The sequence below is a fragment of the Telmatherina bonti genome, assembly GCF_933228915.1.
Source record: "Telmatherina bonti genome assembly, chromosome: 19".
In the NCBI taxonomy this organism is placed as follows: Eukaryota; Metazoa; Chordata; class Actinopteri; order Atheriniformes; family Telmatherinidae; genus Telmatherina; species Telmatherina bonti.
Genome location: NC_136617.1, coordinates 22,614,075 through 22,638,657, shown reverse-complemented (window position 1 = coordinate 22,638,657; position 24,583 = coordinate 22,614,075). Strand labels below are relative to the sequence as shown.

Genomic DNA, 24,583 nt, shown 5'->3' with positions numbered 1-24,583 from the left:
AATTAAGTGAGTTAACATAATAAACATTAAAGATTTATAGGACTAAAGAGGAAAATAAAATGTTCTACACTGAGGCTGTTTCCATGGCAACCTGACCTGACACAATCACACCCCCCGAACTCAGTCAATCATAACGTCAGAAAGCATCTCTGCGAGGAGTCAGATCAGCTTTACATGATCGAGGATGAGACGTCATAGCAGGGCTCCTTCCAGGAAGTGAAAGGCTGCTGAACTATATTCAGGTACAGATTGCTGCAACACGTTGCATTTGGCACTGGGATGTGTTTAGGTCCACAGTATGTACAATGTGGAAATGATCAGAATCTATTCACACTTAGACATCATAGAGAAGAACAAATGAGGAGTGTTTGGCTAAAAGTCAACCAGGACTTGAAAATTAAAAGAGGATCCAACAACTCCTCAGTCGTCATCAGCACTGGCTACTGTTTGCATAACAAACAAATAAAGCTCCACATCATATACCTACTATAGCATGTATCCTGGATGTACATTTTTCACAAGGCAAATCCCTGCATGTGCCATGCAGATGAAATCATTTTAGACCAGTTATTGTGCAGATTTTGTCCATTAGATAGCAAACAAATCAAACTCTTGAAATATTCCTGTGTTCAAAATGATGACGAGGTTATCAGGTCCTTGTTGACGTTCAAAGGAGGTGTAGCAAGACTGGCAAAAATAACAGAACCTGATGAACAGCCTCATAAATAACCAAAGACTCACAAATACAAAACAAAAGCAAACTCAGTCCAAAGGACACTGTACAGACTAATTACAGCCGTTTCAACTCTCCGTCTCAGTTTGGCAAATCTTTATCTTTCTGCACAGATACTGCCTCAGTAGAAGTTCACTGGGTGTGTGTTGAGTGTGTAAATCCTTTACAAGCTCATGTTCAGTGTAACAACAGGCAGAGTGCAGCTGAGTCTTCTTGGGTTTGGTCAGAGCAGACAATGTCTGTCCAGCACCAGTGCTGGTTGTGTGATCTTGTTGTTGTGTACTTGTGAGTGTGTGACATTTTTGCTGTTCACAGCGCCATCCGTCACACATGTTGGCATTTCCACTGCAGTGTGTTTGTGAGGGCACATTATTTTGTGTGTTTAAGCACGTGGCTCCAGTTTGTGTGACAGTTCAAAAAGCGTCTGCTGATTGTCGATGATGTGCAGGCAGTGAACGCTCGCCCTCACCTCGGCGCTGTCCACCCCGATCACCTCGTTGCCTACGACATAGACATAAAATACACAAGTCAAGCAGAAATTGTTTTTTTGTTTTCCTTTTTCTTCCTTTCATACCAGATCAATAACATAAACAAAAAGCACTGCAAAAACTGTACAGCCACAGAAGGAAAATAAAAACCTCTGTGGAAATGGTTGCTTAGAAACAGTAAGAGGAGTCAGATAACTCTGGTGCAGGACAGTACTCGAACTCAGCTGCAGATGGCACTAAAATTCCTCACAATAAATTGCTTCAACAATGCAGATTCCCCCCCCCCCCCCAAAACACCGCTGCATCTGCCAAATCAACTTTAAATTTAGCAGAAAAGTGAAGACATTTCTGCAGAGAGTTTCAGCATTTAAAATGAAATGTCTTACAAAAGCAGATGACTTGAGCAGGAAACTTTATTTAGAATATCCACTTCACATGTCAGCACAATTACAGGTCATCATCTCATTGTTTACAAACAAGATGGACTCCATTTTTAGCTGTGGTTTCATTGTACCTGTACTCTGTCCATGATAACCCAACTCAACTCAGCTTTATTTAATGGCTGTAAAACTGAAATATGCAAGAGTGCATGGGGTTTTTTTCTGTATGGTACATATTTCAACATTATGTTATTGCATGTTACCATCTGTGGTCAATTGCAAGAAATTATTAGTAGAACCACAGCTGCCCCCCCAACACTTAGCTTTACCCTTTCACCATCTCCTGTCATTGCAAGACCAAGATGGAAATGAAATTCTCTTCAACTTTTTCATCAAAGTTTCCCTACATTTACCCAGTGCAAACCTACGTCTCCTTTGTCTTCCAGCCTGTTGGCTGTTACTGATCCACAGAGACGGAGAAAACAGTCAGAGTTTAAGAGTCTCTAAAACCAGAGTCTTTGTTGCCATTTGCACCAAACAAACTGACTCAAAAATACAAAGACTCACCTGGTTGGTCACTTTGGCAGTGGCGAATCATTCTCACAGTGTCTGCAATCATATGCTGTGTGTTTGAGAGAAGACATGCTACATCAGTCCAAGTTTGCAAGGTCATTGTTTTGTCTGATAGGGTTTGCTGTTAATGAGGGTTGATTGAGCTGATAATAAGTCACCAAGAAAAGAAACTTTAACCTTAATTGGTTTTTAAGGCACAAATGCAAGAACTGAAAGACATCACAGAGTTGACTCGACTCACCAGCTTCTCAAAGTTGACCAGGTTGTCATGGAAAGTCTTATTTCCCTCATGAATAAATGTGATATCTAAAAGCAGGAGAAAAAAATAACAGGATTTAGTTTTGTTTTATTGGGTTAGTGTTTATGTGTGCATATGTGAAGGATTATGAGGATACCTTTTAAGAGAAGAGGCATGAAAGGGATCTTTGGAGGTTTCATCCTTTTAAAGGCATCTCTGTAAGCTTTGTGGTTCAGAGATGGATCCTGAAAGGAGGTGGAGGATGAAGAGAGATAACAATGGGAGAATACTTGAAGTATTTGTAGAGAATCAGGGATTTAGACGTCAAATTATTAGACAAACTAATATCATACTCTACTTGTGTCTCCGTCTCTGCTCTTACCGTGATGAGCTCCAACTCTGAAAAAAGCTTCTTGAACTTCCCTGGACATTTCTTTAAAAAAAAAAAAAAGGATTAAATCCTTAAAACAAGATTGAACATTTAAAATTTGCACTGTAAAATACACAGTAACACACACTCCTACCTCCCATGTTTGGTTGAGCCGACTGACAGCAGCCGTGTTAAGACCCATGATGATGGCAAAAGCAGAGTTTAGATTTCTTTGGGCTTTACAGCTGTGTTTGACACAGAAGAAAAAGGATGACATAAAAAAAAAAAACAGTCTACACTTATTTAGTTGATGTCATTGCATGCGCTTGTTCTTACTGAGCTGCAATCTTGATAAACTTCTTGAGCAGTTGCACTCTCTTGTTGAGTGATACACACATGAGCACCTCTGACATGACCCACTGCTGGACTTCGTTACAGCGCTGGAGCAGGACGGAGAGCGCCGCCGTGTAGCCAGAGCCAGGAGCCCGGCTTAGGGTGTAGTACACCAGCTCCTGCTGCATATGGAAGGAGGAATGTACATGTAAACTCCATTTAAAAATACATCCATCCAATTCTTGTGAAAAGTCCACTTATATTCATCAAGAACATGACTGTCAGTCAGTCTGGGCTTTCAAGAGATTCCTTGAATAGAGAGGGTTGATTAAAAAGTAAAGAAAAAAAAGTGTGTTTTATCAGATGATCAAATTCATATTTGGTGGAAAACATAAAAAAAGGAACCAAAAATATCACCAAATGATTGACAGAAACCGGAAGTCTGTCAGAAGTTTGTTGATGGTGATGACACACAAGGTAAATATGCATCTTGCTCAGGGAAATAGAACCAAATCAATTGCTTTTATATTTCTGAGCCCATATCAAAAAAACAACTTACATAAATAATTTAAACAAAAATCAGAACAATTCCTTCTAAATTTCTTTTTTTTTTCTATTAATGATGCATCTGTTTTCTGAAAACGATTCAAATGTTCAGTGTTCACAAAATTATTATCTATGTGGACATGACTGGAACTGTGTGCAATTATCATCTCATAATCAAAAATAATCATTTCCTTTATCACGTTTCATCTTCTGTTTTTTGGCACAATTACATAATATTCTACATTTCTGGTTACTTTTTGTACTGCTTATCTTATATTACAGTTTTTAAAAAAAAATCAAAACAAGAATATCAATGTTTTAAAACGTGTATTTGTTAACACTTTCTGAGAAAAAAAATATGATTTACATTGTTAAAGTACCTGTAAAAAAAAAGCAGCTCGTGTGTCTGTATCTGAGCTATGCTTAACAATTTCCCCAGAAAACATTCAGCTTTCTCAAAGCTTTTCAGCTGCAAGCTCAGCTGTGCAGGTCTTATACACATTAGCATCCTTAATACTTTCATTCCCACAATCTCTGTCAAGAATATGAATTTATTATAAAGTATGGATTCACACCACATAAATTTGCATGCGAGTGTGTACCTCATGGATGGATTTGAAGAGACTCCAGTCCAGGTGTGTGAGCGCTGCTGCGACGTCCCAGGTGTTTATCCCTAAGAGTCGAACTGGCCTCCTGCTTAACTCAGCACTGTCTGTCAAAGGAGGCTGCAGATAAAACACATAAAACTGAGTTAAACTCTGCACACAAAGAGAATGCAGACAAAGAAATAAATACAGCATACATACACAGATTCTGTGTATGTAAGGCAACTCTGATCTCTTTCACTTTCTGTACAAACTTTGGGACAACAAGGTTAAAGGTATTCAGTCAAAATATAAAAAAATAACATGACAGAAAGCAGTTAAGGTCAAATACTTCCTACCATCAAATAAAGTAGATGGAAAAGTAGAGATTCCTTTAATGAAATTGTTTTGTTCAGCTCAAGCCTTGTTCAGCTGCTTCACATGAGTGGGGTCACTGGTGTAAATTCACAAATAGCCCCAAACAGGCCTGGAAATTCTGTGGTTCTGTAATCTAAAACTCTTGTAAAAGTTATTTTAACAAGCTACAGCTGAGCTGCACCATGAATGCTAAGCTAACTCGCAACAACACATTTCCATGACAAAACACCCTCATATTCTATCAGGAAGGTATCGGCATCACAGGCTCACATGCGTTCTCACTAACTATTGTAAAAACATATCTGTTGTGGCCCTGCGATGGACTGGCGACCTGTCCAGGGTGTACTCTACCTTTCGCCAAAAAACTGCTGGAATAGGCTCCAGCTTCCCTACGACCCTTAATCGGACTAAGCGGTAAGGATAATAAATGAAAAATTATCTGTTGGAGCATCTTCCTCTGATTCGATATGAGAATACAGAGCAAGGGTACCACCAATAATACTGGAATAGTCAAAGGCTCATTTTGCATGTGCGGATGGTGCCTGTTCTTTAAAAAGAAGAAGAAAGAGAATGGGGTGTTTACATACCAGGATCTCAGTGAGATCCCTGCGACAGGCCACAAGCTTCCCCTGTGGGGTCAGAGACTCTGAATACACACAGTCACTGGGCTGCAAGACCCTTCGCTCTGCAAAGATGGATGAAGAAAAGAAACAGCTGATATAATGATGAGAAACAATGAGAGCTAAGACTAAAGAACACATTTTTAACACTTTTTATTCACTTTATCTCTAGCTTGAGCTTTTGAGAAGTCTCTATAGGTATGAATAAACTTTTAATTGATAAACTCGCAGTGCATTGCTTTGGCGTGATTGCGTACCTCCAGTGTGCGACGCCACAGCAAGCACCATGTCTTCCTCGGCTTTGTCCATCTTCATACCAACAATCCGCAGTAGCTCGTGCGCTTCCAGTGAAGGGTGTGTGTGGACACTTAGGTAGGAGTCAGCACTTACATACACACAGCATATCACTGAAAAATAAGTGGAATATTGTCATCGTAAATAAAAAAAAAACAAATAATAAATTGCTGTAAAACTGCAATGAAGAAAAAAACTAATGAAGGAGAATTGAGTTAATTAAGTACGGAAGAATAAAAACAGTGAGTACGTTGTACTTAAACTCCATTTGTGCACTGAAATGAAAATAAACTCTTTCCATTATACATAATTGTGTGCCGCTTTGGACAAAGTGTTGTGTGTGTATGGTTGTGTGTGTGTGTGTGTGTGTGTGTGTGTGTGTGTGTGTGTGTGTGTGTGTGTGTGTGTATTTTTCTTTTACCCTCTCTTGTCTCTGTCTGTGGACTGCGGAGCTGCAAGTAGTTTTCCTTCAAACTCAACTGCTGATACACTTGTTTGCTCTGACAGAGAAAACAGAGGAAACGTGTAGATTTTAAGTACTTAACCTTGGCTCCGTTTTCTTTACTTTTTTTGTTGCAGACATCTCTGGTATCTCAACATATTTTTTTCTTTTACAGCAAATAAATCTTCTTCATAATACCTTTTGGCTGGGAGGACAGTCATCCACTGTGCTAGAAAAAGCAACACACACCAGTAAGGATGGATACAGTTCCACAAAACAGACAAAAACATTTGCTGATGAGATTTAACAGTCAAAAGCACTTACTGCCGGCGACGCAGAAGTTTCTGAAACTCTTTCAGGTCTTTCTCTAGAGTGGGGAACTCATACAGATCTTCTAACACACACCTGTAAAGGGTCTGACAGAGGAAAAGGGGACAATTCATGACATCAAAGCTAATATTACCTCTTCTTCATTTATTGTTAATATTCATTCGAATCATCAAACAGATTTTATATACAGGTTTACAAGAACGATTTGGTCATGATGATGAGATTTAAGCTAAAAAACATTTATAGGTATGAAACAGCTGCCATTCTGAGCAGAAAGCTCCCTGATGGATTACAACCAGAACTGATAGGTTCTGTGGCTATTTTGACATTACAGCGCTGATGTGTAGGAAGAGGGAACATGGCTATTAATATCTCTGAAGCAAATAAAACAGAGATCCTAAAAGAACAAAGCATAATACACACATGCTTGCATCATTCTATAAAGGGTCTAGAGAACAGCTAGTTTTATACAGCACTGTACCATGGGTCGCTGCAGATGAGTGTCTCTTTCTGGGGTCCTTTTGTGATTTTAACTGACATCTAATAAGTTTCTCTTCTTCTCTAAGACTCACTATACACCACCGTTATCATACAGCTGTAAGCTAAACACAAACAGTGGATAAAGCAGATCCAAATGATCACCATCACTATTATGCAGAGGTACACACATCTTTAAGCTCGGAAAGTCTGATCAGAGATGTCCGGAAAATACTAAAACAAATTTTGTCTTTACTGCTAATTATCTGTATTTGTGTCATTTACACATGAAACATGCCTACAATGAATTAAAGCATCTGTATTTTCTTTATTTGAACAACTTCCAATCCTAAAACAGTTCATTGTTTATTAAAATAAAGATTTTTTTTAAATCACTGACATATTTGAGTAATAAAATAACTGAAAGAGTTGCTAACTTTCTGTTTACATGGAAGCATTTCTTAGAGAAAAATGAAAAGAGAATTAGAAAAAAAACCCAGACGTATAACACCACTGTGTGTGTGTGTGTGTGTGTGTGTGTGTGTATGAAGATGAATTGCAAACCAGCCTGAAGAATCAGCAGAAGTATTTAAAAATAAGAATTTGAAAAAACATGCACATACATCTCCCACACACACCTCACACACCTCCTTATCGCTGTCATTGACCCACTGTAGCCTTATATCCCAATCCTCCTCTCATCCCTCTGTTACTAGGCAACTATCACCTGGGTTACGCACTCTGTATGAGATTATACTCTTGCCAACCCTACCACTTTGGTTTCCATGGCAACATGCCACTGAGCAACGGGGCTGTCAGGTTATGGAGGGACAAGTGACTGGTGACAGTGTGTTCAGTTTTGAATGTGTGGATGTTTTTCATGTGCGTTTGTTTTGTGTGTCTGTGTCTCTTTCAGTTTTCGTGACTCATACTGAATATCTTATTCAGTCAAACATGTGAAAACAGAACAAACACAATGGATACTAGCAAGACCTGTAGTCAGAAATGTGACAATTTATCATTTTTTAAAAATACGTTTATCACCTACATCGATGCTATTTTCATACAAGTGGAGGAGTGTTAATGTTTGTCACTTTCACTACAGATACATAGAGTCAAGAATATTATGATACTGCTCTCATTGAACCTCAAACAACAACTAATAACAATAATGCCTTTTCACTCCTCACATAACACAAACACACGTACACCTTTTATCTCTTTATGTCTGAAAAAAAGTCTTGATGTCCAGTCAGGCAGAACTCACAGGAAGACAACCACGCTTAATAACATGACAGTGAGACAAATGATGATGAATGAATTATCTGATGCTCTCCTGATATGTGTGGAAGGACACCTGAAGATCAAGCCCATGAGACACACTATACGTTGCCAGCACACATCAGTAACGTGCAAAAGATCATTACTCTTACCTTCATAAAGCTCCTGATGTGCTCCTCTTCCTTAAGAAAGTCCTTATAAAGCCTGCTCCAGTGTGAGACCAGCTGCAGCACCTTACGCTTCCTGAAGAGGGCATCTTTGCCCTCCTCCTGGCCCCTGCAGCGGGTGCTGCTATAGGTGACAGGGGTCAAGGAAACAACAAAGGACACTGGAGAATTAAAAAGATGTGTACAAAGATGCTTGTGTTTGCATGCATGTTGTAAGGATATTGTCCCAGAAGCGCCTGACAGAGGTCATGAGTGGACATGAACACGAGATAGGTCAGCAGGAAATCATCGAGCAGCATTTCTGAAACACAGAGAACACATCATTTGTTGCATTCAACATGGTCACAGAGATGTCTTCCCAATCAAGATTTGGACATTTTCTACCATTTTCTTTAATGTCTTTGGTCAAAACTTTGAAAAAAGTTAAAAACTCAATTATTTTATATGAATTTGAACACAAACATAATAAATATATTTGATTTTTTTTTTTTTTTATTATAAATTCCTAAAGAAAAAAGAATTTAACAATGACTTTCAAGTAAAAAGAAATGGACTTTCCTGCTACAGCTTCTTTTCTCATGCTCTTATTTTACTGTTTTTCCCCACAACATTGCATTACATGCATTTATGCAGTTTTTATTGCTCCTCTTAAGGAATTATTTTTAAGCACCTTTAAGTGTAAAAGGCTGCAGGACTCAGCTGTTTAGAGCCTACCCAGAATCAGAGCCTGGGACTCGATGGGAAACAGCCAGATGAGTTCATGGAGAGATGGTGATCAAGCAAAGCTTTAAAAGAAGTGAATCAGACTAGAATATTTACAAGCAACCATGCATTAGAAGCGACATTCTCCCATCCATCTGCTACATGGTACTATATTCAAAGTCAGCTTCATAACAGAAATCTACAAACCTGCACTTTGAAAATAGCTGGTAGGATCAACATTTCGATGTTGCAATGTGGCAGGCCTTTATTTTGGGGAAAAGACAAACGGTCTTCTTTACCACAGTTTCAATCTCATTAGAGACTGATTGTTTAAAGACCTCTTCCACTAAAACAAGTTCCCCTTTAAAACCACTTTGCAGGATCTCTGTAAGAGTATCCTAGGCTTAGTCCTGATCATTGATGGATTGAAGAAAATAAAATCTCATTAAGAACTAGAGGTGTCATTTCATCTTGAGTAAATATGTCACACCATCTCTCTGTGTTTCCCTGTGTTTACCAGTCGGTCCGGCTGTACTTTCATGTACGTTCATGTGAATCACTGCCTCCTCCCTCCTCTCGCAGCCCTTGGCCTTCCCTCCCTATAAAAAGCTCCAGCAAGCGCGCAATGACGCAGCATATTTTCAAAGAAAAATGGCAGAGAACTGTACAAAGCATTCATCTAAAGGCTGCCAGGATCTGACATTACCTCAACGGTCCCTGGCGAAGACGTTGTCAGATAAAACCAGATTTACATTGGCCTTGTGTTTCCAAAATGAAGGACACTGCCAGAGCTAAACAAGGATACAGTTTGACTCAGAGCTAGCTCTTCTTTTAATGAAAGTAACAACATAAATATTATAAGTTACTTCAACATGTTCCACAACACAGTGACATTGTTTCGGTCAGTGAGTTTACACTTAGCATTTCTGTTTGCAGACAAGGCAAATGGGGAGCATGGGGGAAAGAGACAGAGGCAGGTGTGGCTAGTGATACTTTGTTTTTTGGTCTACAGGCAATGCACAGCAGCAAAACGATTTCACTGCTTCTGCAGCCTGACTATTTTCATCTTCATCATTCCAACAGTGCTATTTATTATAACACTGACATGCTGACTCATTTAAGTTTCTTTAAAAACTAAGGTCCACAAGTCAAAAGTTTGGTTGCAAATAATCTTAATTTTTAACAGACTAACAGTTAGATGGATTTATTTGGTAACGATGTGCTCTTGCACAGTTTGATGAAGCTGCTTATAAGTTTATCTCGATTATATATCTATATCTATATCTATATATATATATATATATATATATATATATATATATATATATATATATATATATACATGGTCATGATGGTTTGTTTGGAATACATGTAAGAAGGAATGAGCATCTCTTCCTGAATGAGCAACAATCAGCTGACTGAATCTTTCAGGGGCTCAGATTTAGAGATATATATTTTTTTTTTAAGTAAGGCTGAATGTAGTTCTGAATAGTCTATGCCTTACCTGCAGCAGACAGAGATCAGAGCAATAATCTTTAAACAAGTCAAGCCTCACATTTGCGCGCAGTTCAAGAAAGAGATAGATTCTGCATCAGACAGCGGTTTACTCGACACTTTTTCATTTGCAGATCATCTGCAGAGCATCAAAAGTTTGAGTTATTTAAGATGCTAAAAAATATCTCTTCTCCACTTCTGACAAGCTTTTAGCTTATTCATTATGAGCTACCATAGACTGTATAAAAGGGAACGACCTGATTCACCAAACTGAGCACTCTGGCTGCTGTCTACTTCATGCATGACAATTCATTCAGTTACTAACTATTTCAAAGCAAATAAGAGGCACAAGAAATACTGCAGCAACAAACATCATAAGAAAAATAAACATTAAACATGGAGCTGATAGCAGCCACAATGAAATGATTGACTTTCGTATAAACATAACATGGTCTCTTACAGGTAAACTGAATTGTTTTCAATGCAGCAAGTCTGGAGCAGAGCAGGATAATGTGAGAGATAACAAGAGTGTGTGTGTGTGTGTGTGTGTGTGTGTGTGTGTGTGTGTGTGTGTGTGTGCATGAGACTCAGCAGGTGATCATTGAGTAAGAATCAAATAAACAACGCTTTTGGCAGGTGGGTAATGAGGCATTGTTGACAGTGTGTAGAATTTGTGTGTGTGGTGTCTTTCCCTGGGAAATGTGTGACCCAAATATGGCTCTGTAAGGCAGAGAGCAAAGAAATCAATTATAGAACACTGAGCACAGACCTTGCCATTAATATTTGATCAACTGTCTTTACTTTATAAATAAATGCAACTTTTTTGGTAAGTCTAGCTGTGCCTGAGCAGTTACTTACTTTACTGTCACATTTCAATTAACAATAAGTTAATATGGATCTTTTTCCTGCTTTTTATTAGGTGTTCTTGCTCTCTCCATCCCCACTGGCCACATTTACCCCCCTTTCCCTGCATCCCTGTTTTTCCATTTTCTCCTTCTTGGCGATTACTCCCCCCCCCACCCCTCTTCTCCTTCTCCCCTCCTATGCTTACTCCCCCTTAGCTCTCTGATGATAAATATCCATTTTCATCTTCAACATATGCCCCCTGCGTTTGCCCGCTGGCACACACAAAGTCAAACACATACACTCGTAGACACCGCAGCACACATATCCAGACACACACACACACACGTACACACAGCATGCTGATGAATAACTCATTCAGTTCTGACCTTGGGGACTTTATCTCTTGTGAGAGAGAAAGAAAAAAAGAGAAAAAATGTGTGTGTGCTGAACTAATCGTGCTAATCTGAGGCTTGGCTTTTTTTGTGTGAGTGTGTTTTATGTGTACGTGGAGAAGCGGTGTTCGGGTAATCGCTCCCTCGCTCTGTGGAAGCATGTTTGAGCCTGTTCAACATGCTGCACAGCTAAACCTGCTAAAACGGTGCAATGATGCTCGGCATCACCCCCAGAGGCCAATGCAGACACGTGCATGTTACACCATATCTGTACATGCTTCCTCAGGGTACACAGACCAAAAAAAGCATTAGCACAATCAAAAGCTAAGACGGGGACAAGCAAACATTTGCACAGATTCTGCTCTCTTCACTTCTACTGCCATTACATTGTATTTAGTAAATAAATATCAGGCAGGCTTCCTCAACAAAGACCATTTCAGTTCTCTCCCACATTTATCTTTCCCTCTTTCTCCTTTAGCTTCCTGCAATTCAGTGAGATGGCTCCCTGTGGACGGCTGGGAGCTGGTGGTGCTGAGGCCACGGCTGATGCATAAAGGAGCCTTGTCTTGATACGATGCTCACAGGCAAGGGCAGTTTTACTAAATCAAAGCTGCATCCTTCATCTCACACAGTAATTAAAAACCCTATTTAAGAGGACTTTAGCTTTATAACACTAAAATGAATTAAAACAAAAACTGTCATGACTGCTGACAAGAAATGAATCTAATATTTTACTAACATGGGTTTTTCTATTGATCTATGCAGGTCAGTTTTTTTTTAGAAAATGAATAGCACACATATAATTTTCTCTCACCTCATGCACCTAAAATACAAAAATAATTGTATGGTACAACTTTTCATGTGGTTTACAGTCACCGCACTGCTTTAAAACTAATACATAATATCCTTGGACTTGAAGTGTTGTTTTGGATACCAGAAAAATAGAAGATACGAATGAAGACAGCAAAAATGACACATCTCTGTTAGGAGTCTGTAAATTGATTGCAGCAGAAATACCTAATAGTAAACCAAGGCAGTCATTTCACAGGTTCATCAGAGCATTTAACCGCTTAAATATTCCTCATATTTACAGGCGATAGCATGGCTGAATGAATCTGATGTGTTGCGAGGGAATGACACAAACCGCCCCACATACACGCTTCAAAGTCAAGATGTTATCGCTGACGGGAAAGTACATGCCTCCTGAGCTGGAGACCACTTCAGGGAAACCAAAAAGTAAGCTGGGTTGTGTTGTAACTTGCGCAGGTGTAAAAATACAATTCCTTGGAAGGATGTGCAATGTTTTGTCTATCTGCAGAGGTGGAGGTATGTGATTCATTATCTCTTCTGAAGTAAAAATAAAAATCCCTTTTGACAACCCTTTGTTTTATTCTAGCACCTAATATCTGTTTTTCTGTCACGCTTTTGGAAACACAGACACATTGTAGGTACAGACGTGTGCGTGTTCAAACTTACCGCTCTCCCTGTTCTCTGGTGCCCCTCTTTGGTCATCCAGTCGCAGATCACTCAGCAAATGCTCCAAGATCTTGAGTGGTGTTCCAGACACCACCACATATCTGTAGGATGAAGAGTTCCAAAAATTTTCTTCATTAGAATGAGAGTACCAAGAGCGGCCACCAACATCCCTCCATCCTTTCTCCTCTTCTTCCTCTACATCGTCATCATCGATGTATCGAAAATGGGGAACATTGAAAGTGCAGGTGTCCGAAATCTTTCCGTCTTCTTCTTCACAGCTTTCCACATCATCATCATCATCTTCATCATCATCATCTATATCCTCTTCTGCTTCTGCAAGTGTAGCTAGCTCAGAGGTCATTTTCACATCTCAACACCTCCAAACGTTGAGCTGTCCACTAAGCTTTGCATACCCAGGAAGTGTCGTTTCTCAGTGGCGTACACTTCCTTGCCTTCTGCCCTTGTCAACTACCAGCTCCACAGATTAAAACCCTCTCTCCGACAGCTCCTACAGTCGCACTGCTAGGGAGCAGATTACTACGGAAGTTTTTGTAAATTGTATATATGCACACACCCACTTTAACCTGCCTGTTACTGACACTCCCCATTTAGTGCCTCAGGTCTCGGCAGGCACTGACAGAGTACACAAAGGCAACTCTGAATACGTACAGTATATGGTCCTAAACACACAGACTGTGTTGAAAGAATCTTGGTGTCATCTTTTCTCCCCCCTTTCAGCTGAAAACAAAAAGCCATTCTCTCCTCCTGCTCTGTCAGTGGCCACAGCATACATTATCGTAGCCACACACAACACTGATATTTTAAATGTGTATGCAAGAGTGTGGCTGCAATCAGAGATCCCACAGTTGAGGGAGATAACAAAGAGAGGTCCCAGTACAATGATTACGTTTTGGCTACTGCTCATTTGGAGGTTTGTAATTATATGAAAGGACTGACCTTTTGTTGCAGTCGTCCTCTCTGGACACGCCCCCTGACGATGTAGGTGAGGGCCGGTCTGAGGGTGATGTGACCGAAGAGGTCACCCTCTGCAACACCAATACGTCCCGTCCTCTCTCCTTAAGACAAACCCTTCCAACTGCCTCCTTGAAATAGAAAAAGGAAACAGAAAAAAAAAAAAAATAAATAAAGCAGCATGTCACAAAAAAAGGGACAAACAGCTAGGAGTCGGTTACATTTGAAACCATGTTTAATTATAGTCTCAAAAAGAAAAAACTGCTTGATGACATGTTTTGGGGATGGCAGGAAGCCACATTTAGGCTCAATCTTGATGCAGGGTGGGGGGCTGTGTGTTGGCTGGTGCACAGCTGGAAACATCATGTGCAGCAGGCAGAGAACACAGCCGCTGCAGATGTCAATCGCCTTATCACAGCCAAGCCAAGGCAGCCTTTGAGGCTGAACTTGATTGTTGTCGCACCAAACCAATTGTTGTCTTAAACACAGGGCTTACTTCTTCTATGTCTGCAGTATCTTTGAGCACTATTTGTTTACTAAGTTTTGCCTCCATATTTTAAACACTTCATATCTGCTACTCCTATCCATTTATGTTCATATTTCCAGACAGAAAGCTACACAGAAAAATGTACATTACTGTGCATCTGTTAACTGTCTAATGCAAAACATGACTATAGACGTTCTATAGGCACATTGTCTTTACCAGTTATTTCACTATGCTTAACAAATCACATTTAGGACTGTTTTTACAACATGCTGGCATAAATAAAAAGCATATAGTCAAAACACTCACACATGCAGACAAAGCCAGCTTTGGCTGCAAGTAATACATTTCCTGCGTTTAAAAGAAATGGTGTTGCATAACAAATGACAACAAACAACTCTGAGTGTGGGTGGACTTTTTAACTTGATGAATGACTGACACACAGACACATTTTCTGTGACAGTCCAGTGCAATTGTAGAGAGTTCTGGATGAATAAAGTAGCACAATGAGAAACAGCCTGAGGAGAAGAGAAACAAAAGAGGAAGGGAGAGGCAGATCAAAGACAGAGAAACAGAAGCAGAGATAAAGTAGCACGTCTCTCCTCCAGCTGCTCGGTGCAGTCTGCGTCGCAGCCAGAATGACAGAGCGGCAATCACAACTGTAACAAAGAGCAATGTGTTTCTGCCGAGTTTGGCTAAATATCAACATTAATATCAAAGTGATCCAACATAATAAAATCAGCAAAGTATTCAGAAACGTCCTCATGTAATTTACAATACAATTGAGCTAGCCAACGTGCACTCAGGTAGCTAAAAAACATCCAAAAATGGGTAAGCAAGGAGGCAGACACTGAAAAGCGAAGCAAGAAACATATGCAAGCACGCCATCTTTATGATTGTCAGATAAAAGGAACTGTCTGATCCTGAGAGACGGCAGGTGGCAAATGACTCGGGTCAGACAAAACAATGTGCTTCCAGTACTCTTTGTGTTTGTATACTTACCCCAATGACTCATTCTGTCAGATACAGATGTTCCACAGCCACCAGGTCTTCCAGTACAAGAGCAATGCTTATATTATAATTTAATCTTCCTTTACTCTTCTGAGAGCCATTTAGATTACCTCTTTCATTTACAACAACCATCACATATTTAGTAGACATATACTTAAAAATGCTTTAGGACTGTACTTAGAGAAGGGCTAATTACTCCAAAGTTAATACTCTTCTGCCTCCCTGGTAAAGTCTATTCAAGGCTCCAGAGGAGAGTCTGTTGGATAGTCAAAACTTGGATAGAGGAGAAGCAGTATGGCAATGGAACAGTGGACCAGCTCTACACCCTTTTCAAGGTCTTGGAGGGAGACTGGGAGTTTGCCCAACCAGTGCTCTTCCGACTTGAAAAGGTATTTGACTATAGGAGTTCCTGTGATGGTGCTCTGGGAGTATGGAATACCAAATCCCCTTGTACGAGTTGTCCAGTCTTTGTACAACCTGTCAACCTGAGCTTGTTTGACAGGTTGTACAGGCCAGAGTTGGTCTGCATTCCCAGCTGCAAGTTGGATTTGTCTCCACCAAGGCTGCCCTTTGCCACCTGTTTTGTTAATAACCTTTGGACAGAATTCCCAGGTGCAGCTGAGGTTTGTGGAGATCCGGTTTGGTGGAATCAGGATTGGGTCCTTGTTTTTTTTTTTTGTTTGTTTTGTTTTTTTTAAGATGATGCTCATTCAAGCTTCAACAGGCCATCATCTCCAACTCTTACTAAAGTGTTTTGCAGCTGAGTGTAAAGTGTTTGTAACGAAAATCAGCACTTAAAAATCTGAGAACATGGTCTTTGAGAAAGGGTAGAGTTTCCTCTCCAGGTTGGGAATGAGGTCCTGTCCAAAGTAGAGGAGTTAAAGTATCAGAGTTTTGTAAAACACTTTATATGTAAAGCACTTTGTGCTGCTTTATGTATGAAAGGTGCTATACAAATAAATTATTTGATTTTGATAAACGGGTGACAGAAAGATGATGTGGGAGATCAAAAGTGGGATCAGTGTGGCATCCGAAATGATGTAGACTCTGCATTGGTTTGTTTTGGTGAAGGAGTTTAGGCAAAAGGCAAAGCTCTCGATTAACCACTTGATCAACGATCCTACCCTCCTATGGAAACAAGCTGTGGGTCATGAACAAAAGAAAATGATCAGGAATACAAGCAGCTGAAAGTAGTTTCCTTTATAGGTGGGTTGGGCTCTCCCTTAGAGATAGGGTAAAAAGCTGGGGTATACAGGAGGGACTCAGAGTATGGTCGCTGCTCCTCTGCATTGAAAGGAGTCAGATGAGATTGGTTTGGCATTCGCTTTGGATGCCTCCTGGACATCTCTATGGTGAGTTGTTCCAGACACATCCTACTGGGAGGAGAACCTGAAGAAGACCAAGGGCTGGTTGGAGAGATTACATCTCTTGGCTGACCTGGGAACGCTTTAGTATCTCCCAGGGTGAGCTGGTAGATTTGGCTGGGGAGGCAACGACATCCACAACCTGACCACAGATGGCAAGTGGCATGAAAATGGATGGGTGGCAATATACTCCCATTTAAATTAAGGGATGACTGATACAGTTTTTCTTGGCTGGTACAAGACAGTAATGAAGGAAAGGGATATACAATCAATATTTCCAACCATCCAGTTCCAGTCAAAGGTTTAGCTAAATCTGCGACATCTGCTGAAACATTTGATTGGTTTTCTATTCAAATTAACATTTTGTTGTTTAGACTATCACAAACACCAAACAAAATGTTAAGATGTCTTAAAAAAAAAAAAAGAAACTATATTACATGCAGTAGCAGACAAGTATTTCTCCAACCTTGGAGTCACAGCCTCCTTGTAAAAAATGAAAAAGCAACAACTCTTAATTCCACTACCTTGAATTTTTAAAACAAGCACTGGGGAAATTCAAAATAATTTTGCAGCCAAAACAAGTACACACAGGCTTATAACTACTTTTCAAAAAAAAAAAGAGAGAAAAAACACATATGTGTGTCAAACAGATACATGTCCACATACAAAAGAGTGAAAAACAAAAACTGGGTCACTGCAGATATGATGGTACATTTTGGTACCAGGTTAGATGGAATATCATGTACAAAAAGGTGCTTTATGCCAGGCAAATGTTTAAAAGCTAGACAGCAGCTAGGATAAACGACATTAGGTAGGGTTCCTTCTTATGTTGAGAGTGAAACTGTCTGCTGCTGAAAGAGCTGATTAAGGCCACCACAGTGTCATGTAAACTTTGCAAAAATCCACTTTTCTCTCCCACTTCCTCTCCGAAGTCCATAGGACAATCCATGACTGAGCTGGTTGTTCAGTTTATTCAGTCTTTTCCTGTTCCTCACACAGGCTTCACAGTACTGGTTTATGACTGCATTTAAAAAAAATCACAGAGGAAATCACTGAGCTCCAAGAATAATCTAGCTTTAATGTAGCTGAAACTAAACTTCCTGAAGGTTTTCAGCACCTTGTTTGAACCAGCCCATAAGTACAGGATATCAGCGGCAGCTGATTTAAGGAATTATGACACTTGGTTCAATTAATTACATTTTGGGCAGGAACCATGACCACACCCAGCCGGACTGATGGGTTTTTCAGATATTATATTTTGCTAAGTGCTCCTAAGGCGACATGCAATTAGCCAACATAATCTACAGATTAAATACCAACCAGTTTTATCTCAAGTCTCCTTCCTCTACCAGCACTGACCTTTCCTGTCTCTTAACAGGATCTGATATTTAATAACATCAAAAGCAGTAAAAAGTTGCAGGGAAAAATAAAAAATAGACATTATGTAATCAAGAACAGCCACTGTAAAAATGCATTTGTGCTCTTGATGTGGTAACACCCTGAAAATCTGTACACAAACACACAATCTTTAAATGAATGCCAAGAAAAACAACTGAGCTAGGAATTGAGGCAAGCAGTGTTAATACACACATAAATACACACTCTGGATCAAGAAATTTCCAGAAAAGTAACACCTGCATCATGCATAGCTGTTATGTAAGCACATAGCATACATGCAGTCAAACAAATAATCTCTTCAGAGAAATGGTTTTCAACAGAAAGACAGATTGAATCTAAAGAGGAACTCAAGCCATGAAAAAAACAAAACTACTTCAATATTTTGCCTAGAATAAGCCAGAAAGTTATGCAATAGAAAACTGTAAAAGAAAGAAAAAATAAAGACATGACAGAAACTTAAGAGTTTAGAAGAGTGTGAACAGAAGAGGTGGTGACTGATGCATTTGTCATGGAAGTTTACATTAAACTCTTCCAACACATCTATATTTCTAGCTATGAAGATGAAAAACGATATGTGAAAATGCAAAATCAAAATTATGGTTACAGAAATGTGACAAGGAGAAGTCGTTTGTGTTATCTCTCTGGACATTTACACAACTAGAACTTTGTTGCACATGGCAAAAAACACGCAAAAAAAGAAATTGATTAAAATGCAACTTCCATGACGTCAATATTGTTTGGACATTCACTTGTTCACAGCAACAGGTGAATCTGTCCCTTTTCTCAAGTTTCATTTAGCCCTTCCTTCAATTCACTTGTTTACACCTCCAGCCCTCTTCCCTTCACCAACGTTTTGTGTTTGCCCTCAGTTTGTTCCTGAGTTCATGCTCATCAGATTAAGATTTCAGAAAAAGAAAACAAAGGGCGAATGAGGCTGCTGCATTCATGAATGGGTCAAACTGCAACAGTTTGTGTGAGAAGAATGGGAAATAAATGGATGTAGTTTGAAGTGAGCACTGCACATAAACCGAGGTAAGTGTAGCAGTAAGGCTCTGACGCTCCCTGGTTTATGTATTCAGTCTGGCGACGCTCAGATATAATATGACACAGTACTTTTCAAAGGAAAGATGGGTCTCTTGGAAAGCCTAAAGGAACTCCTCTTTGTTCCTTTCCTTCCTATCCTGTTCATACCAGCATGTGTTTGTGTATGTGTGTCTGTGCCAAAACTGAGCCATATCTATGTTGTGATAGGGCTGGGCTTCATTCAAGGAAATAATGGATAAGAATATTAAAACATAATCCTTTTAGGTCAACAGCACACACAAACACACACACACTGTACTGTAATTCTCACAACAACTAAAAAGTAGAACAGGCTCAGCAGACAGCATACCTGTGTGTATGAACCTGTCATGCATGCTGTGACCTTGTATAATCCTTTGTGAAATCTGGTAAACTCAGATGGCAGAATAAAATGAGGTAAAACATCAAGTCAGAAGTAACTGGATGGCAGAGAGCCACTTGACACAATCTGCTAACATACGAGTCATATCACTATGGAAACAGTTCACATCAGTTTGTCAGAGCTAATCCATCATGGCAAAAATGGATATGCACACAAAAAAAAAAAAAAAATCGCCATGACAACCCAGTAAAAAGAATAGTCTCTGCTGTGAAAAGAGCTCGCTGCTTGGCTTTGAATCTGCAACATTTTGCAAACACAGATTACATTTCCAGATGGATGCTGAAACACTTTATTAGTTCTGATATTAGAAATGAAGATTTATTTGCTGCTACTGCTGACAGAAGAATGGAAGATGTTTTGTCAATTACAAATCCAGAAGTAAATATGCTAAAATACTAAGTGGCTAAAATACTAAGATTAGGGAAATGGAAGGCAATGATAATGCTTAAAAGAAATTTCCATGTGTGTCTATTGTACCAGTAACAGTAATATGCAGCTGGCTCCTGGTCACAAGCACTTTTCACTGTTCACAGTACAGTGATGAACTGAAAAGCATTACTGGACAAATTAACACATGATAATGTCGTAACGTAATTCTATCCCACAAAATGCCTCTGCGCTACACACCATTTCATACCTGCTTTTCTATACTTATTTGGTTGAAAGATGCCAACGTAAAATATTTAAATAATGATTATGCAAAGAGAAACACAAAAAATAATGTGGCAAACTTGATTTTTAAGTTTTATCAAATGGTACAGTGAGCATGACAGTAGGATTTCTGAAATAGGCTGGGTATTTATTAACATTGTAACATCCATTCCTTCCCTCTTTTATTCTCTCTCTATAAACAGATTAATATTTACAAAAGACAACTACTCCTCTGTCAGTTTTTTGTTCTTTGAAGCTATATGATTTCTAATCACCAGACACAGAGAAAACAGCCACAAATATGTATTTGGACAATTGATAATCTGAACTATTTTATTAGCTAAACACAGAAGTGCCTTTGTACGTCTCAGATTTGTTGGTTAAACAAGTAAAATTTAAGAGGACAAACTGATAAAATTAAGAGTGTGATGGATAAATAGTGTCTACACAGATTAAAAAACAGATCATTTTAAGGCTTAGGAAATGTATTTTCTTTCAAGATTTAAGTCAGTCTAAATAGTGTCTTAAAAGTTCAAAGTTTAGACACGACACTGTCTGGTCAAACTCCTGCTTTAATCAATGTGGATATACTGTAAAATACAGTTATGCATTTAAGCTGTTTGTAGATGCTGCACATCTTCAATGTTGTATATTTCTAAGGAGTTAAAGTAATTATGTACACTTCAGAAAATCCCACGGCTGGGCTTTAGACAAACTAAACCAAGCTAATAAACTGCACGTTAGGGTTTAGTGTGGAATCAGACTGAATTTGCTTCACTTCCTGCTCTCAGGTGTACTGCACGATTATATATTACAATGCTTCACCAACACCCTGCTCATTATGAGCACACATTGACTCAGCCTGCCACAGCGTCAGCAGTGCATGAACATGCACATGCAAGCTCTCACAAATGATAATAAGCTCTAGCAAACTTAAACAAATACAGGAACACAAAGACATGCAAAGTTTTGACAGGAAGTTAAAAAAAAACAAACAGAAGGTATGAGATCCTATTGCACTAAGCAAGCTGCAGTGATAACTGTTTCATCTAAAATAATCTGATAAAGTCCAGCTTTGTGCATCTGTGATGACAGTTTTAGCTGGTATGTGCACATTGGTGCACAGATGTGTCCTCGTGCAAAATCTGAAAAGGCAGTAATGCTGGAAGTGTCCACACATGCGTGCTTGTTTATCCTGTAGGCTGACACAAACACCAATCATGATTGTGCTGATGAGGATTTACTCACACGGTGTCTGACCTGAATCCATGAGTAACTCAGACCTGAAGGGTATGTATGTGCGCCTAAAACTGACGACAACCTTCACCACATGACGTCCATTACTCTCCGCGAACACTAACCACACAGCCACAGCTCACACTGTGGATTACATGCTGGAGTTTCCCGATCATCATCATAAGTCCTGAAGATGTACTGTAAGTTACACTGCTATTGGCATTTCGTAAAATACAGTCGCTACAATCACAATGTCTACTCACTGCTTGGTTCTTGTCAGGTAGACGGTAGTTGTGGTTCTGCAACAGCCGACAGCCGTCTTTGGCCAGCCGCTGGACCGCCTCCAGTCCCAGCCGGCTGGTAAGATCTTCGCGACTGCACACGCTCCCCATCCCTCCGCCGCTGCCACCGCCACCACCGTCCCGCAATGCACAAACTCCACCAAGCTGCAACACAGGGGGCATGAAGACATATCTCAACCCACAGTCCCAAGACATACTTCAATCAAGTATGCTTGAAGATCCAAAGTCAAAGCAGTTCGATGTGTACGTCCAAAACAGGATGGAAGGAGTTTGAGAGTAATCCAAAAAAAAAAAAAAAAAAAAGTAATCACAAATTTGTAGTGGCCTCTTTCTAATCAGAAGAAGAAAATGAGAAGAAATTGTAATCCTGTTATCCTGTTACTTCCTCTTATTCCTGCTTGTCTCTAATTCTTTCTATCTACTAGAGAAAGTAATTCCTTTTTATCTGTTGCACTTCTGGGTCTGTGTCAGCCCGACTGCTCTGTGTCAGAGGATCTAGTAGAGTAAGAGTGAGTGTGTGTGTGATTAGGAGTATAAGTGGGAGGGAGAGGGCATCTGTGTGAGAAGCAAGCATGTTAGGGAATGTGTGTGGTGTATGTCCGTCTCCTCCCTCCAACAACCCACTGAGATGGATTAAAAAGTCAATTAATAGAAATATCCAACAGGGGTGTCTTAATAAAGGAAGAGAAAGAAAGAAAATATATTTCCATCAAACGAGCTGGAGAACAGTGGAAAAACTAATGGTTTTACCCTCAGATAGTGTACATGTACTCACAAGGGTGCTGCTACTGTGATAGTTATCACCAATGGTGGGCAGCCTGATCTGTTTATTTTCCTTGGAAGAGCAACAGAGAGGGTTGTTTCATTTGGCTGAGACTTGGGTAACCCTTCCTGTGAGCTAAACTATCCCACGGTACCACGCTCCAGCAGAGGGTAACACATACACACACTTGCAAAGCACTACTTACTTTGTTTACAAGGAAAATACCGTCCAATGACAAGCCTTATCTTATAGCATAGCTATGTACACACACACAGACATTATATCACAACCACAGTCCCGTGTCTCTAGCCGTTTCCTGTAAACCTGTCCTGGACTTCCTGTCCTAGACACAGAACACACTGAGATAAACCTGTCTGTGTGTGTTTGTATTGTGTAGCTGTCATTTTCCAGCCAGTGTGTCCTTCATTTTTCTTTGAAGCCAAAGCTGTCAGTGGACTGATGGATTGCAGAAACTAAATCAAGCACTAGTTCAGCATCTTTTAAGTAATTTGTGTAATACTTAATTTATTTTCTGAAACATTAAGAACTATAAAAGACAGAGTTTGCAATAAATTACAGTGTACTTGGCACTTTTTGGCTGCATGTCCTTTAATGTCCTTTTTATATATATGTTGATATATTAGATAAAGTCTTATAATTCTTCTGCAAGCAGTACAAACAGCAGTGGTTATCAACCACTGCAATCAGTTGGCCAGCACTCTCTGAACCTGGCACTGTTGCATGGCTGCTGCAGTAATCTACTGGCTGGAACATCAATTATATACTTGTAAATATACTGAAATGCATTTGATCTTTGGGAATTGACATACTATTTACAGTATATCTAAAATTAATTAACTTAACTTTAGCTTGAAGTATGTGCACAGGGGATAATGGAAAATGACACCATGTAGCAATATATCTGTGATTCACTTCTAGAAAAGTCATGAAGTAGTAAAGTACTGGTGACGTTCTTGTTCTTGGAGATGTTCCTTTGTTTGGTGTAATCATTCCTTTTCCGTCTGTATTATTTATGAATTGGAGAGCTTCCACACTAAGAGAAAAGCACTTAGTCTTATCTAGTTTTGTTACCTGATTTTTATTAAAATCTATTAAAAAAAAATGACCTGTAAAGAAAGTTACTCAGTAACTGTCATTTGCACTTGAAGTTGAACACAAAGACATCAGCTGGGGTTTAATAATTGCTTGTTTTTATATCAATATCACAATTTAAGACATTGCAGTTAGCAAAACGCAGAGCAATTTACATCTTGGATAGCGCCTGATTTGCAACCTGCAGCACCACAGATTTACAATCTATTCACTTCAGATGTATCACCTGCAGTCTTTCTTGTGTGACAGAAGGGTCCTCTTTTCCAGTTTGCCCGGCCATAATTCTCCTCTAACTGAGCCTTCAATATGTTTACATTGGATTTGCCCTGCGTTTCATTCCCCACACTATTATTATTATCCACTTTCTTATAGCCGGTAGTGATGAGGCAGCCACAATGCAGACAGTGCAGAGAGGACAGAATAACTAGGTATTTGTGCAAAACTGTGGTAAAAGTAGAAGTTTACTGTCTCTTCTCATATTTTCACATCTAACTTCTGCCGGTGAGAAGGTTTAACACCATAAATAGATGAGGTGAAACTCTGGTAATTTACATGTTTAAATTAAACATCATGTGACATCTACACTCAGCTGTGAAGTTGCTTGTTGAACCTCATTGTGGGCTAATTTACTTTATTTAGTTTATTTAATTTGATGACTGAATGAGACAAAAGTGAAGTGC

The 24,583-nt window shown here is 39.5% G+C and overlaps 1 protein-coding gene across 1 annotated transcript in view; it reads right to left on the bottom strand.

Annotated features, from left to right (window-relative positions):
• Nucleotides 1-1,115: 1,115 nt before the first annotated feature.
• rapgef5a (Rap guanine nucleotide exchange factor (GEF) 5a) overlaps nucleotides 1,116-24,583 on the bottom strand; it is a gene marked incomplete at both ends in the record, with an annotated part of 45,661 nt that continues 22,193 nt past the window's right edge. Inside the window, 18 exons of the mRNA XM_079258433.1 lie at nucleotides 1,116-1,234; nucleotides 2,169-2,223; nucleotides 2,416-2,480; nucleotides 2,570-2,657; nucleotides 2,795-2,845; nucleotides 2,937-3,027; nucleotides 3,119-3,297; nucleotides 4,264-4,386; nucleotides 5,211-5,308; nucleotides 5,501-5,650; nucleotides 5,959-6,037; nucleotides 6,178-6,208; nucleotides 6,304-6,395; nucleotides 8,220-8,343; nucleotides 8,397-8,535; nucleotides 13,145-13,245; nucleotides 14,102-14,247; nucleotides 21,989-22,171. Of these exons, the coding sequence (XP_079114559.1) occupies nucleotides 1,116-1,234; nucleotides 2,169-2,223; nucleotides 2,416-2,480; nucleotides 2,570-2,657; nucleotides 2,795-2,845; nucleotides 2,937-3,027; nucleotides 3,119-3,297; nucleotides 4,264-4,386; nucleotides 5,211-5,308; nucleotides 5,501-5,650; nucleotides 5,959-6,037; nucleotides 6,178-6,208; nucleotides 6,304-6,395; nucleotides 8,220-8,343; nucleotides 8,397-8,535; nucleotides 13,145-13,245; nucleotides 14,102-14,247; nucleotides 21,989-22,171 (1,914 nt within the window). The remainder of the gene's footprint in view (nucleotides 1,235-2,168; nucleotides 2,224-2,415; nucleotides 2,481-2,569; nucleotides 2,658-2,794; nucleotides 2,846-2,936; nucleotides 3,028-3,118; nucleotides 3,298-4,263; nucleotides 4,387-5,210; nucleotides 5,309-5,500; nucleotides 5,651-5,958; nucleotides 6,038-6,177; nucleotides 6,209-6,303; nucleotides 6,396-8,219; nucleotides 8,344-8,396; nucleotides 8,536-13,144; nucleotides 13,246-14,101; nucleotides 14,248-21,988; nucleotides 22,172-24,583) is intronic.